This window comes from Clinocottus analis, unplaced genomic scaffold (assembly GCF_023055335.1).
Source record: "Clinocottus analis isolate CAN_PGR_092001 unplaced genomic scaffold, fCliAna1.0.p SCAF_30, whole genome shotgun sequence".
Taxonomy (NCBI): domain Eukaryota; kingdom Metazoa; phylum Chordata; class Actinopteri; order Perciformes; family Cottidae; genus Clinocottus; species Clinocottus analis.
Window position 1 is genome coordinate 1,439,624 of NW_027176043.1, and position 16,577 is coordinate 1,456,200.

The 16,577-nt window shown below is 45.0% G+C and overlaps 1 protein-coding gene across 1 annotated transcript; it reads right to left on the reverse strand.

Annotated features, from left to right (window-relative positions):
• Positions 1-7,336: 7,336 nt before the first annotated feature.
• ak7b (adenylate kinase 7b) lies at positions 7,337-16,016 on the reverse strand. Its single transcript, XM_068595509.1, has 18 exons — positions 15,872-16,016; positions 15,554-15,706; positions 15,306-15,414; positions 14,522-14,616; positions 14,216-14,317; positions 14,043-14,126; positions 12,743-12,831; positions 12,522-12,612; positions 12,264-12,341; positions 11,337-11,486; positions 11,114-11,242; positions 10,357-10,459; positions 10,120-10,248; positions 9,972-10,031; positions 9,644-9,841; positions 8,863-9,083; positions 7,543-7,701; positions 7,337-7,451 (listed from the first exon to the last, which is right to left on the reverse strand). The coding sequence occupies exons 1-18, from the start codon at positions 15,968-15,970 to the stop codon at positions 7,413-7,415; spliced, it is 2,088 nt and encodes a 695-aa protein (XP_068451610.1). The 5' UTR covers positions 15,971-16,016; the 3' UTR covers positions 7,337-7,412.
• Positions 16,017-16,577: the final 561 nt, after the last annotated feature.

The following is a 16,577-nucleotide window of genomic DNA, read 5'->3' on the forward strand; positions in this document are numbered from 1 at the left end:
TTTACCAAAGCATGGAACCAAACGGGTTGTGTGTGTGTGTGTGTGTGTGTGTGTGTGTGTGTGTGTGTGTGTGTGTGTGTTCACTGTGAGGTTCTCTCAGCCCGTGCACACGAGCTGCTGCAGCTCCACCAGCAGCAGTCATAAACGTTGGTCCTGGAGGTGCCGGTGGAGGAAAGGTCAGGGGAAATCACAAGTGTTCTCCCCTCAGCAGCATGAATATGCAAAGCACATTTCATGGCTATCTGCTTCTTAAAGGAACAGCATTAGTGGGATTTATGGGACCAAATGGTATACAATATTCATAGGGAGGTTTTCTTTCATGAATAATTACCTGTAAATAAGAATTGTTGTGTTTTTGTTACCTTGAAAAGAGAAGTTTATATCTATGTGTGTTTCTAACAAAGAACAGACAAGTTGTTTAGCTTAAATCACATCTGATCTCATAAGATCTTGTGATTGGTTCATTTACACCACAGACTAACGGCACCAGAGGCCTCTCTGAAGGGCCGAGGCCCTCCTCCGTTCGGCCCCACCAGGGTTTGATTGACAGCTTCCCGTCCTCACCAACAGCACCGACCGAGCTCATTCCATCTAAATGTGACACTCGTCACAAATCCTTCCTGAACACGTCCTCTCTTCTCTCTGTCTAGTGACCCATTTCCCATCATTTTCCCCCGTTGGCCTGCTCCTCCCACCAGCCCAAGTACTTCCTGTTCCCCTCACTACCGCAGCAGCACTCATAGCAGAGCGCCGGGCTTTGAATTACAACGTCCGGGTCTGTCACTGGGTCACATGTCATTGGGCATATGAAGACAGTTGCCCGTAGACATACATGAGGGAAAGAGACGTCCTTTTGTTTCGGAAAATCTGCTTCTCAGTACAAACACTTAAAAGCACTAATAGCCCAATCCTTTCCCCCCGTCATCCCAAAGGGTGGGTTTCAAGAAATGATCATATGATAACAAAGGAACGGCACGTTCTTTCAGACAGAAACATACAGATTCCTCCGTCTCATTGCTATCAGGAGACATGCTGAGCATGTGTGTGATATTAAACAGAGACAGTTTGATGAGGAGTCTGAATATAACAGTGAAACAGTAACTGATTAAGAGTGAATATGTTTACTTCCAACAACTACGCTGAGCATCTGCTTCCTGTTTACCTGCCGGCCTGAAACTCTGAATCCTCACCTGAATCCTGGCTGAGTTATGGTTTCCTGTCTTGATCTGACCTTTACACTTTTGTATGGATTAAAGATTCTGGATTTACTCTTAGCTACCTGTCTTAAGTCGTATAATTTGGGAACATCCTTTGGGGAACATAAATATAAGAATGATGAACTCTTCAATCTCAAGGGCATACAGTATGTACATCATGTGGAAGAGACAGAGATGGATGTATCACAGCGCTGTGCCTACTGGCTGAAGTCACTCCCCTCTGATAAAAGCCAAGAAGCTGCTGGTTCTCATTATTGGAGAAGAGGAAGCCGACTGCTCCTCTTCCTCTCTCTCGAGTTGGCCTGCTTGTTGGAATGACACATGCCCATTCATTAGTGGGGAAATCGGGAGTGAAGAGGAGGAGGGGATGGCTTCTGCAGGGCTCTTGTGGCCGTGCCAACTTTTTGGGGAAGCAGACGACAGGAGTGGAAGTGGGAGCAGGCATCCGTGTGTTTGGCTTGTTCACAAAGGCTGTCCGACTGCCGCTGGATGCGGAGGTGTGGGGAAATGTCAGCGCCCTCAATGAGACTCCAGGGGCCAGATGTATAAACACATCAACGGGTATTTACAGGGGAAGAAGGTGAGGATGTGACAGTTTGAGCTGAGCTCGCTGAGAGCGATACGATAAGGGGGAGGATATGTATAAGTTAAGAGTCTTACTGCTGAGTGGAGACGAAGCATCAGGGGCCGATCACACCAGACGCCACTTTTAAAAGCGCAGCCGCTTAAAAAACGCCTTGACAAAACACGCCGGGCAAAACAGTCCGGTGCGCCTGTGGAGCGGGCTGTGAGCGCAACTGGGCGATAAAACCTAATATACACAATGGATTCAAGCAGACGTGGCGCTCTTGCCCTTGCTGTGTTGTGGGATGAGGAGGAAAAAGTCCCAAATTGTGTCTGGATGACGAGTGCTTTGAGTTGTACTTTGGGCTGAGCAGCAGTCAGCTGGAGCGTCTTCTCAGCAGCAGAGTCCTGTTTCCATCTAGAATTGTAAAGCTCTACATATTTAAATACCGCTAACGTTAGCACCTTGTCAGAGGTTGCCATTTTATTTTGAATTCCCCGCTGTTCACACCACACAAAGACAGGAATAAAGCCCGCCTCTCGCTTGATCTGATTGGCTGCCTTGGCCGAGCGTGACAGAGATGATCTGCATGACTCCGTGCCTTGCGCTTAAAAGTTGAGAATATTTTAACTTTTGAATGCACCTAAAAAACGTTAGAAAAACGCGACGCACACATAAAAGGCCGTACCAGAGGAAAACAACGGTTTTGCTAGCGATGCGCTTTTAAGGGTCACGTCTGGTGTGGTCGGCCCCTGAGTCTGCCAGGCGTTTAGTTCATCCTGCATTTGAAGCCCTTTCAGCTTCACCACGAGGCTGTGACACAATCATGATTTTCTTTCTGCTGTTTAATTAAAATAGAGATCATTTGACCACCATTGTGTTGTTTGAGCACGTATTAGGGGGGCTACAAATAGCCACAGCCGTGCGGGATGGCAGCTGCTTTGGGACCGTTGGAGAAGCTTGATGATGCGGCACAGTTGGTGGGATGGCACTTCATGGGATTTGTCGCTGAGAGTTCTGATGCTGGAGCGGACACTAATATTGAGTGTTCAAAGTGTTGCTACATCCATTTATGGCAAACTGTGGGAGTGGACATGAGGCTATGCTTTAAATGTGTAGTCTGTTACGTTGTTGCTTCTGGCCATCTTGTTGCTCTCCAGAGCCCTTTTTCTCCCCGCGAAAGGTGAAATCCTGTAAACTGTGGAACCAATTTTAGCTCGAGACCTCCTTTTCCCTGTGTTTGAGTCGTGGTAGGAACGCCACATTAATTACAATATTTGTGTTTATTGTATGTATTTGTTCAGCAAAGGCTTAGGAACATTTTTTTATATCTGCAAAAAAATCACTTTTAAATGATATTTTGATCATAATTATGAACATCCAGCATGATATAAACCACATTCCCAAAAAAGCCTCCTGGAGCGTCAATAAGACACCTTTTTGGAAAGATTAGGACCTAAAGAATCAGAATCAGCAAAAAAATCACAATAAAGCAAAGACTTACGTACTTGACGCCAAAAGATTGTCGGAAAGGGGCATGCTGGGACTTAAAATGGGCGTGGGAGGATGTTCACGCACGGTTTCCAAAAGGTTAAAGAAGAGCCATCAGTTAAAAATACATCTTCAGTACTTATGACTTTATATACTACACACAGTGTATTTTTCTATATTAATATGTAACTTTTAAGACCTAAAGGTGTAAAGAAAGGGTTCATACTGGGGAGTTGTTTTAGTTATCATCTTTTTCCCGATATAATGGCAGAAATACTGGGGAGATATGAGTTTGAGCTTTTGATTCTGTCCAGCTCTGTGTTCTAGCAGCAGTGTATTTCCAGGTGAAGGCTTTCATTCTTTTTATCCTAATAACCATCCTCTCCCCTCCTCCGTCTTCTACCCAAAGCAGAGCAAAACGCTGCCTAACCTTGACACCTGCCACGGCGGCGTTGTGATACGTTTACATTAACAGAGGTGAGGCGTCTGCTGGAGGAATCTGCTTTCCACCGCCTTTAATCAATGGAAACGTTTTCGCGGGCCTCCGGAGAGCGAGCGGAGCCCAAGATAAATATTGGCAGAAAAGAAAAATGTGTCGTCCTCCCCAATCGAGGGGGACATAATGATATTCAAAAGGAGACCCCCCGCTGAGATGCAAGGCAAACTGTTCCTAAGCAACAAAACACATTTTCCCTCTCCGAGCGCTCAAAACGAGGCTGGTGGCAGGGCTTTTTGGGAGGAGTGTTCGAGTGTGTGTGTGTGTGTGTGTGTGTTTAAGGGCACTGAAAACTTAAACCGGCAGCCGGATGTGTTGGTCATCCTGCTGGTGTCTCTGAAAAGTGTGTCTTTGTGTGTATTTCAGTTTCAGTCTGTGTGTATTTGTCCATCAGCTAGGTGGACATTGTCTGTCGGTTCAGTACAGTATGTGTGAGCATGCATGTGTCTGCTGCTTGATTTTCTCTGTGTGTGTGTGTGTGTGTGTGTGTGTGTGTGTGTGTGTGTGTGTGTGTGTGTGTGTGTCATCCCTCCATGGATTAAGGGGTGTTAGGGAACAGTGACCAGCATCAGTGACAGTGGATTCAGTCCAGATGCTGCCACACTCTCAGACACACAAGGCTTACTGCAGCTGATGGCTAGTATTAGTTATTATGGAGGATATATATATATATATATATATATATATATATATATATATATATATATATATATATATATATATATATATATATATATATAGTATTGGGGCTGTGGCAGTGGGCCTACTATGGTCAGTTCATTTTAAATAACAGCTCATCCTCCACTGAAGCTCTCCTGTTACCTACGAGTTGATCTTGTAAAGCTAATGGAAGCAAAAGAGCAAAAAGGAAACTATAAAAGCTGAAGTATGTTTGACTGATTACATTTGAGCTCTTCTCAGAGTCAAACAGACAGTGGTGGAAGGTAAACAGACGTGAGTACGGTACTTGAGTACTTTCCATCCCTACGCAAATGTTGTACTTTTTACTGCACTATATTTGAAAGTCACTAAATTCAGATGCATGGCATAACAAATAAATTATATATTTTTCAAAGGGAAAATATGTATCATTTGAATTGATCACGACTTACGCAACAAATCACTACAAAAATCAAACCTACATACCTACATATTATAAAATCATGTAATCATCATACATACCTAATATAATAAATAAATGGACTTAATATTAAAGGTGTAAATAAAAGAAAATAATTGCTTGTAAAAGGTTCTATGATGACATCATTAAAACATGAAAAGTAAGAGGTTGTGTGTATGTAGATTATATATTAATGTAGTGCAACAATTATTTATTTGTTTACCTTTCTTTTCAAATGTCCATTATTCTATTGTTATTAATACTTGTTTTTAGGAGAAGCACAAGGCTGTAAAAGGCCTGCAGGTCTGATGCAGGAACGATGTACCAATGCATCGTGTCAGGAATAAACACACTGCTGTCACCACTCACACTGATCCCCTCATGACTGCAGCAGAACCAACAGCAGCTTCAGCTTCAGACTCAGATGAGCTGAAGCTTCTTTGGGCCAAAGCTCAGTGCGGAGGAGCTGTCCTGCATCCTCCATCCTGCATCCTGCATCCTCCATCCTGCATCCTGCATCCTCCATCCTGCATCCTGCATCTTGCATACTGCATTCAATAAAAAGCAATATCGACATCTCATCACGGATCATCTGGGGAATGAGAACACAGGCGGATCCCGTCAGCGTCACCTTTTAGGTGGAGCGACCGGCTCCTGATAGCTCATAGATGGTGTAAGACTGCCACCTAGTGGCACCACACTGCCAGTGAAAGAGGAGGAGGAGGAGCCAGGGTTCAGTGAGAGAAATCCAATCCAATCGCAGAAGCTTTGCTGAGGTCGAGTCTAAAGGTCAAAGGTCAAATACAATTCATTAAATGTTTTCTGGCGGCCTAAAATTCTATAAGTATCGAAACCACAGTTACTTGCAAGGGATCCTTGAGCAAAATACACTGATGATATGTTATGTAACTTAACAGCAGAGCTCTTGAGGGGTCAGGAGTGGAAGTGAGTCGTCGTAAACAATTGTTGTGTTCTGGTTTCAGAATGATGAAGGATAATTAAATAGAAAATAGGATGGAGGAGGATACAAGCAGACTTTTTTTATGTTCATCCCAAACCAGCGTTCCAGCAGCAGCATGGTCGTCTGTGATGGACACGCCCTGCTCCCACAGGGAACCCAGAGAACAAGAGAACCCAGAGAACCAGGGTTCTAGACCAGCTGGTGGAACATTGAGATTAATAGCTGCCCTCTAATCACTATCAATATTTCAGAAGTCTGTTCATGAATATGCATTGTTATAGATTAGGCTGCTCAACAGTAAAATAGTTAAATGAACTTGTTGATATTGCTGCTAATATTAATAATATTCAAATGATTTATAATAAATATGAATGGGGCCATTTCGCTTTTTATTATTTATTTATGTGACAAAATAACACATATAGCATATCGTGGTATAAACATGGAAGACAGCGTGTATGCGGGTGTTTGTGTATAAATGTGTGTTTGTTTGTATTCTTTTTTGTGTGTGCGTTTGTGTGTGTGTGTACATGTGTGTTCGTGTGTGTCTATGTGTGTTTATGTGTGTGTTTATATGTGTTTGTGTGTCTGTGTAGTCTGTGAGATGTGTGGCAGAAGAACAAACAATAAGGTGGTATTGTTTTGGAAATAAATAACTAAATGCTTCAACAGCAATATCCTAAAAATGATAATCATGATGATAATAATATCATGACATGTTCATATATGATGGCCATATAATAATAATAATTATTGTCCGTAGCGGGGCTGCTGTGTGCACCTGCGTATGTTGTGACATGTATCCTCTGCTCACTCCGGTAGGAAACCAAACATCTTCCCCACATTGCAGAGCTCATGAGACTATGAGAATATTGTATCACCATATTTTACCTTCAGAAACTCTCCATGTCCTGTTTGTACCGGGGACTCGCTGACGGTCCCAATCGCCGGCTCGAGTCCCAGTGTTTCCCAAATAAACCAGACTAATTTCCCCATGTGGTGATTAAGTATGTACAATGAAATAATTTGCTGTTCTGTCGCAACCAATTATGCACACTTTGGAGTCGCGAGTGGCAACATGAGAGAGACGCAAATTAGCAGCCATTTGTAACATTTATCCTTCCTGGATATCTGAAGCCAAATCAAAGCAATTATGACCCGAGCGCGTCTACTTTGGAGTTTACCAAGTTCATTACACAAATTAACTTCCTAATTAGCTTCTGGCTTCATGCACACTTTCATCCGCTTTTTTAGGAGGCTTTTAAGTAATGGCCGGCACACAAGAGCCCAAACAAAGCTGTGTGTAAATACAACGGGGGCAGCAGAATGGGCCACTTACAAATCACATCTAATCAAAATCCCAGCATGAACCCGGGGACACAATACAGGGACGGGACTCCAGGAGGGTCCAACACAAATGCTGCTTGTAATTGACTTCAATCTCTAATATACCAAAGGGCTCAGCAAAATTAGCAGAACAAAGCTGTTTTTTCTCTCTCCCTAGTTTATTTTGTTGGTTTTGTCTTTGCATCAGGTAGCAGGAGAGGAAGTGACCTCCACTTTCAGTAGTTGAAGGGATTGTTCTTCATCAGGAACTCTGCCTGGAACGAGACAAACCAGACAAGAGGATCGCGGTCAGAACCCAGGAGGCAGGAGATCAGAGGGAGCTCACAACAGTGCTGAGGGGAATACCAGGAAGTCCACGGGGTCCTCTGGGCGGGCGGTGCAGCACTCCATCAGGCCCTGGGTCAGAATGGGCATGACGTGCTCCATCAGGTAGTTCCTCATGGGGCCCGACTCGGTCTCCAGCACCCCCTCCTGCTCCTGCCTCACCTCCTCCAATCTCTTAGTCTGACACACGTATGAATGCATCATTAACATAGGTAATCTGATTCAAACACATGCAACATGGTGAGTGATATGCTGGTTTAGTCCGAAGTCTGCAGCTTTGTTTGGAAATAATAACGTTGTAGTGACCAAAGTAACAGCTGACATTGAGACAGTTCAGCCCGAGTCTCTACACAAGCGTATTTAGAGGTTCATATGAAAGTGAGTGCAACTGAAATAATAATAATAAGGCAGTGTGTTAGCCTGGTCCAGGGCTCTCAAGTGTGAAGTCACTCATCAGCCAATCAAAAAAAAGAAATGGGCTACAGCCAATCAGAAAAACATATCTTTTGTATCCGGGTAAGATGTAATGACAGGCGGGACTGGAGCCGTCCGGCGTACTTGTCGTTGTTAAGGCTGATTTATACTCGGGTTTTACGCAGAGACGCAAGCACGCAAGACACGCATGGCCGCCCTTGCGTGGTCAAATTGGCCATTTTGCGTGCTTGCGTGTGTCACCCCAAATTTCTGACTATCCGTCAAAGCTACGCAAGCCCGCAAGTCTGTGATTGGTCCGCTAACCACATCTCTTCTGAGTCTCTCATTTCCGGTTTCATAGCATAATACCGCTGTTTTAAAAAGCCACAGCAGAAACATGAACAATGGATCCTGTTGAAGAACGTTTGGCTGAAGAGGTCCACAAATATGAGCATTTATAAAACCTGTCTGACGGAGTATCAGGACACAAAGATGGCGGTGAATTCCTGGAGGGAGACATCGGTGAACGTTGGTGTGCAGGTCGACTCTAAATGGTCGTTGCGCCACCTGCTGTTCTGGCGTATGGAAAAGACACGAGAACCATAAACCAAAACGAGTTGGTCGATGCAACTGCGTGGCCAGCCGCAGTGCCAGGAGTATAATTCGCCGTCATATTAGCCGGGTCTGACTAAGATAACATCTGCGCCGTGTTAGCATGTTCTGACTGAGCTAACACCTGCGTGACCTCGACAGTTCCAGAATCCCTCACACTCCTCTGTTAACAGGATCTGTTAAGAGCCAGAGCTCATCTGACGAATACAGCTCATGTGTTTGGGTTCCAATGTGTCACATCTGCACCTAAAGAAGCGCCTCGGCACATCTGGACCTGAGTCGTGTACAACCCACAGCTCTGCTCCCAGTGCCTACCCACTCCTCCCAGTGTGCAGCCCTCTGTTGGGCCTCCTCTGCCTCCTTCCTCTCCTCCTCAGCGTTCTCCTGGGCCTGTCTCTGTATGGACTCCTCAGCCACCCTCCTCTCCTCTTCCTCCACCTCATGGCGTGGGGGGCCGTAGTTCCTGGGCTTTCCCACCTCCTCCACGACCTTCTGCATCAGCACCAGGCAGTCGGGCTCAGCGTTACTGGTGATCTCTGGAGAGGCGACAGGGGAAACAGTGAGGTTTGATGACATCATTTATTTTTTATTTTGTTTGTGCAATAAAAAGTTTTTAAAAAAAAGAAGGAACGCAGCATGTGTATGACATCATACTTTCCTGATATTGTCTGAGGAACTTTCTGAGGTTCTCCTGTCATTGTTTAAGTGAAATTATTATTCAAATATTTAAAAAATCGAATATATAACTTAATTATGCTTTATTTATTCATTCACTTAATTCATCAACACGTGCATGTAAGCTGATGTAAAGCCCTCCGAGGCAAATCGGTAATTTGTGATTTTGGGCTATACAAAATAAACTGAATTGATCTAATATGAAAGTTCAGGTGTGCTGTTTTGCTCTGGTGACATTGATCTTGCTAATAAACACATTTTCTGTCGGTGTGTATGATGAAGTCATCTCTTTAACAACCACATTGGCAGCCGACATGAGATGCAGCTCACTGAAACCAGTTAGTTTGAGAACCAGTTGGGACAGAACATTGGCGGGTCATTTCACCCATCTGTGACACAAGACGTGTGCGTCACGCATTACCCAGGTGCAAAATGGCGATGCCCTGCTCATCAAAGAAGTTTACAACAGTTTCGTCCTCCACGTTGTTCCCTCTGAATCGGCTCAGGCGGTGCAGGAAGTGCTCCTGCTCGTAGTTGTGCTCCCATACCAGCCTCTCAGGCAGCATCATCACCCGCTCCTTCAGGAAGTCGTCCGACGCATCCAGACACAACACAAACTCTGTGACACAAGGAAACCGGCTCAACACCTTCAAGTCTGGACACAGTCTACCAATATCCCAAGGAGCACCATGGTCTTTTCTTTGGAGCTTAAATCTCACATTCCACATGGAAAACAGCAGCACACACACCTGGCATAATCTTCTTGTTGTACGAAGGCATCTCGGCTTCTTCTGATTCCTGATCGTCAGCTAAAAAAAGAACACAGCCAGGTGTTTATGTCCGTGTGGTAGTGAGCGCATGCCGTCGTGCAGTGGCAGCTGTGTGTGGCCGTCTCACCTGAGAACAGATCTTTAGCTTGTTCGTATGTCTTAGGGAAGCCGTCCAAAACAAAACCCTGGTTTTTGCAGGGATTAGACCTCAGCTTCTTCCCCACCACCTTCACCAACAGCTGGTCATCCAAAACACCTCACGGACAAACAAGTTGAGTCTTAAAGGGGCCTTCCAGTGAGTAAGTGTTGCACTCACACAGATGGACCTGTTGAAGACAGTTAAACCCTGTTGTCCCAGTGTTACCTCCAGACTGCTCCATACTGTCCTTTATGCTGGCCAGAAGCTCCTTGGCCTCGGCTGCAGAGTCATCCTCAACATCTGGATCAGCATCCCGCACAGTATCTTCCTAGAGATGGCATTGTCAGGGTATTGAAAGACGGGGACAGGAAATGTACGCCCATTGGTGTTTTGTTAACAATAGCCAGTGTCAACTTTGAAAATATGATTTCAACATGCAATACTGTTGAAGAAAAAATTAAATATCTAGATCTCTCTATGATGTCTCTTTATTTTCGTGATCTTCCAACTTCTTATCCCCTCTCTGTCTCTCTCTCTCTCTCTCTCTCTCACAATCACACACACACCAACACACACACACACACACCAACACACACACACACACACACACACACCAACACACACACACACACACACACACACACACACACACACACACACACACACACACACACACACACACACACAACCCCTCGTTGCTCCCCGGGCGTCTCACAGGGCAGCCCACTGCTCCTTAATCAAGGATGGTCAAATGCAGAGAAGAATTTCCCCCAGGGGATTAATAAAAGTGTATGTTTCTTTTCTTTTTCTTTCAGAGTCTGTTTAGCATGTTGGCGTTGCTGATTGGCTCTCATAACAGCCAGGTGGGTGTGACTGAACCGCCCATCACTACTGAGCAGACAGTTTCAGTTATTTACCGAAAGGTAATGTACATATTTTGTGTGCGTGCGTGTGTGCATGTGTGCGTGTGTGCGAGCATCACCAGCTGTGCGATGGTGTCAGAGATGGTCTCCTTCAGGTTGACGAGGTGCAGCTTGTAGTGGTCACTGATCCGTCTGGACAGCGAGCTCTTCCCCACCGCAGGAGGCCCCAACACACACAGGCGGATGGGCTGGAGAGGACACACTTATGTGTGTTACCTCGAGTTGAAACTCTAGAGCTATGAAGTTCTGATGGAGTGTATCCATTTCATGTGTCTGCTTTACCAGTAGTCCCCTGGCTTTCTGGTATTCATCCACCACCAGCTGTATGTTGTCCACCAGACCGTTCTCACACAACCAGTTGATGGAGAACAGTTCCTTGAGATGGACGCTCTCCAAGCGCAGGTTGACGAGCAAGGAATCAATTTCCATCGTCTGTCAGGGGAAGACGTTCGTCAAGAGTCCTTTAGGAAATAATTCAACATTTTGGGAAATAAGCTTGTTCACTATTTATTTCCAAGCGCGAGATTTCAAGATGTATATCTACCTCACGTCTGTGTGTTCAGTCCGGAGTCAGGACGAGGCCTAGCTTAGCATAAAGACTGAAACAAGCAGCCGGGCTTTGTCCAGAATATCACATTTACACAGAGTAACACCTCTAAAGCACAATAAAGAACATAATCCATTGATTTAGTTGAATCTGTACGCACGCAGGTTGAAACTACTTCATGACAAACAACAGTGTATCCATCCGCCAAACATTCCTGTGCAGCTCCTCCTGCTACAGGGCGGTGAGCCAGACCTGATCAGAGAGCACAGGTTCTGGTTTTGGTCTACCTGTGACTGTCAAGACAGGAAGCTGCACACAGTCACTGCAAACAGCAGGAAATAGTTCAATAGTTTGTGCATAGATTCGACAAACCGTATATAATGTGTAATTCCTAGCTTTGGAGTCAGGTTTCTTGTGACCCTTGCTTCAAGTCTTAATGCTAAGCTAAGCTAACCAAACCCTGACCTCACGTCCATAACATGCAAACATGAGATATACATTTTCTCATATGGCTCTCAGAAGGAAAGCAAATATGTGTATCTTGAATGTTGAGCTGGAAAGAAGTCAGCTGTCATTTCCAGGTCGACGGCAATCAAACATCACATACAAACTGCACCTCCTGAGCATGGCAGGAACGTGCATTTTAAACTGGTTTGACGTACACTCATGTCTTGTGTGTGAAAGGCCTCCTCAGACGGCCTCTTCTGGATCGCCCCCGGGCCAAGTACAGTGGCCAGTACCTGGTGGAGAAAGAAGTCACATATCATGAGGTCATCAAGTCGGGTCAAGCATAGGAGTTCACTCTACCACTGTCACAGATGAAATACACATGATACACATACAATAAAGTTACAAAACACTCACTAATTCTCTTCTTACATAACCGGCTTCTGATTCGTCTAATGAGTTGCCATACACACCTTCACTATGTTCTCCAGGGTATTGTTGGATGAGTCCACAGCGAGAAAGTAATACGGCTTGGGCTGACGTTCAATCACATTCTGAATCACACTTGAACAGAAAGAAAGCTCATTGTATAAATATGTACATCAATAAGGATCAAAGCCTTTTGCAGAGCAGGGCTCGGTGAAATCTACAAGCTCAATGTATCAAGAAGAAAAAGAACAGGTGAAGGTCCAACCTGGCCAGGTCACTGATGTGAATCGTGGGGACGATGTTTGTGCCGTCTCCAAAGACCGGTATTTCTTGTTCTTGTCCCTGCCAGGATGTCTAACAAGACACATACATTCATACACACCAGCTTCTGATTGTTCATTTTCCTGGAGCCGCTTTGATCCAACACTAAGAGGGTAACGCTCAGACTGATTTGTGCAATGAATCATGTGGCAGTCAGGTTAATGCTGGGGGAGGATGTGCGTTGTTTTCAGTAAGTGGGTAGCCCTCCTCTCTCGAGTCATGATAGACAAATATATGGGAGACATGTTCGGTGTCTTTCAAAAATGATAATGAAGGTGATACTTTATTGTCAGGAAGTCTGAAACGTGTCCATTTGCCACATCCACAATGAGACGACCTCATTAGATCCCGATCCAAAACGCAGACGGAGACGGCCTGGCAGCGACATCAAAGAAGCAGCACAACACGCACAAACACAAGCTTTCTGCCGCGATGACGACGTCCGTGTAATCTCAGTCGCTCAGATCTATTCAGGTATTAGCCCCAGTTTGTGTCTCTCATCCACTGTCATTACATTTGAGTCACACAGCTTAAGCCTCTGCTTTTATGAAAATAAATAGCCAGCAGTGTGCTGCTGTTCTGAAGTTATTTCAAAGGCTCTTCTCACCGTCTGACTCAGGAGACTCACCAGAAGGAAATGTTGTGACTCTAATTCTAATCCCAACAAAGACGGTAGCCAGAAATCATCCATGCCACAAGCTTACCGAAATGTAAAGTCTTATTATCGGTTATATTTGTCTGCATTGAGAAAATGGAGAGATTGTTGCCCCTTTAAGCAATATGACGGGAAAAAAAAGAACAAAAAGGAACGGATCCATCAGAGCCAGCTCGCTCCATAGAGCTGTTGTCCATATTAGACATAATATTAGGTTCTGCTCACAAACGGACACACAGACCACAGGAGTTCTGTTTACATGGATGGTTGCAGGACATAAAATAAGGACATTTTAAAAGTGACACACGCTGTTTGATGACTAAAACCAACAGAAAATAAAGAACTAAAATGTGAAGAAAAGTACAATTTCATCGGAAGACGAGAACTAAATCCATTGTGAGGGTTAGCGCTTGACCCATTAAGACTAAGTATGATTTGGTTCTGAACAGACTCGACTCCTGATTGTGAGGATCTCTAATTCAGACCTCTACCTTGAGTGATAAATAGAGACGCGTGTGAATAACGAGGAGAGCAAACGGATCTTGTCAATAGCTGTGAGCAACAGTCTACATTTGTCTTCGAGTCTCACCTTGAAAAAGTAGTGGAAGATCTGCTCGCCCATCCCGTACTGGAGTCCCGACGCCACGACGTATGTGGAGAACAGCGTCCTCTTCTGAAAGCAACAGCCACACAGGGGCCGGTCAGAGCCGTGCTGCCACCACATGCGTCTCCTCACACGCTGCAGAGGAAGCTGAAGCTCACCGTCTTTCCCATCTTGACCACCTTCTTCTCCAGGTCAATGTGCGGTTTGAAGTTGGGATGTGCTCTTCTTCCCCAGAACACCTCCTCCGTGAAAGGGACTTCCTGCAGACGGCAAACAGAATAACTCACCATACATCTGAGTGGACCAGCTGGTGAGAGAACGGAGCTGGGACATTGTACGAGGGAACCGGGATGCAGTCATGAGGATTACTGTAATAAATGCAACACAAATATCTCTACTATATGTGAAGAGGAAAAGGTTCATATTACACAGACAGATAAGAGCTGCTGTGTGTGTCCACTTACAGGATCGACCGGCCGGCTGCACGCCCAGGTCATCACCGTGGAGATGAGGATGAACATCTTTGGTCCAGAAAAATGTTCCATTTCCTTGTGGAGAGCTACAAATAAAGCAAAGAGCTCACTCAGGAAATAATACCTTGTGGTCTGATTATATCACGACAACATGCAGATATGCACATTTTACTGGGATGCTTCCTTTCTTTCAAGGTCATTGTAGGTGAAGCGGTCACTTCTTAAAGGGTTTTCAAACATACAGATAAGAGATGTTAAAAGGCATCAGCCATGACACAATAGTCATGAAAAGAAAGCACAGAGTGAAGGTTACTCTTATGATGTACTATGTAGAAGCATGTAGAACCATATAGTACCATGTAGTACCTCAATGAATCATGACAGGAAAGATAATCTTGTTTTTTATTGAATATTAAATACCAAACCCAGAGACCTGGAGATGCAGTTGTAGAAACCCAAAAGACAAAGTGTGAACAGCCATACGCTAATGAACCAAGAACATCCTGGAAACCCATCAACAGAGACTTAGACCTATGTCAACCCCCCAACAGAGACTTAGACCTGTATCAACCCCCCAACAGAGACTTAGACCTGTATCAACCCCCCAACAGAGACTTAGACCTATGTCAACCCCCCAACAGAGACTTAGACCTGTATCAACCCCCCAACAGAGACTTAGACCTATGTCAACCCCCCAACGGAGACTTAGACCTGCATCAACCCCCAACAGATCTTAGACCTGCATCAACCCCCCAACAGAGACTGAGCTGCTTGCCTGTAACAGCCCAGAGGGCCTCGTCCACCTGCTCGGCATGCTGGGTAACGTTGTAGATGACCACTTCACAGTCCATCAGCTTTGAGAGCAGCGCTTCCCTGTCTGGTTGCTTGCAAACAAGAGATTAAAGTCAAGTCTAAGCTCACGGTCAGAAAGCAGACATTCTACATGATCGTAATTGTTTCATCATTCCTCCTGTTGCAAAGTTAAACACATGTGCTGAGGAAGCTGGTTGGGCTGTCACTTACTACAAACTGCTCCACGGCAGGTGGAATGTCCACGTGACTTTGGCCAGAAACTGTTCCCACCAGGTGAAACGTTCGCGCTGCGTTGCGGCTGCGCAGTTTGTTCTCCTCCTCCTCCGCGGCCTGCGTCTGTACGACCGCAGGTTCACACAGATGCTGCGGGGGAGACACACGTTGACTGCGGGTCGCTGCTCGTCCACAGACGCGCTGGTAGTGAGTTTAACTTCCGCTGTGTCGACACAGCACGTCACGGTAAAATGAATTTAACTAACTAGTAACGTAACCAACTCAACCCGGACCTTCCACACTGAAACTCATTACCTTAGCGAGACACCTGGACGAGTACAAGTCCACGTTGTTGATAAAAACTGTGGTGACGCGAGGGGACGCTTCGGGTCTCTCCATCTCCGGCTCCGCCATAGCTGCCCGTCTCGTGCTGTTGGTGGGCCGTTGCCATGGAGATGGCCCTCCCGCGTCGGTGACGAGAGCGCGTTCACGCGAAACGAGCCGCGCCTCAACGGTAGAGTTAGAGCAGAGAGTTTCTACGGGGTCAAAGGTCAGAGTAGACCCCTACAACATGGGCCCTAATCCCAATCCCCACCCTAAACCATCAAACCCCTAACCCTCAGGGACTCACTGACGTCAGCTGCTAACTGGTTGAGGGTGAGAGTCTGTGAGGGCTTGATGGTGTAAACATGGAGGGACAGCGCTTTGCTGCAACATCACGTGACTACTTAAAAGAATATTGTGTACAATTATGGATTTATTTTATTCTTTTTATTCACTGGTTTAAACGTCTTCCTCACAAGATGAGAAGTCATTTTTAATTATGTATTTACTTGTTTTTCTTAAAATGAAAAGTTTGAGTGTACTATATATATATATATATATATATATATATATATATATATATATATATATATATATATATATATATATATATATATATATATATTCTGCTTGCATTCCTCTAATTCATGTGTTTTTATGTTCCATAACGTTGTAAAGGTATTTTATCGGGCTAAAT

Excerpts from the sequence above, each read along its gene's own strand:
- ak7b (XM_068595509.1), bottom strand. The coding sequence starts at position 15,970 with ATGGCGGAGCCGGAGATGGAGAGACCCGAAGCGTCCCCTCGCGTCACC. Across the intron at positions 10,249-10,356 it reads CAGTATGGAGCAGTCTGGAG|GTGTTTTGGATGACCAGCTG; the intron begins GTAACACTGGGA and ends TTTGTCCGTGAG. Across the intron at positions 7,702-8,862 it reads CTGCACACTGGGAGGAGTGG|ACTAAGAGATTGGAGGAGGT; the intron begins GTAGGCACTGGG and ends TACGTGTGTCAG.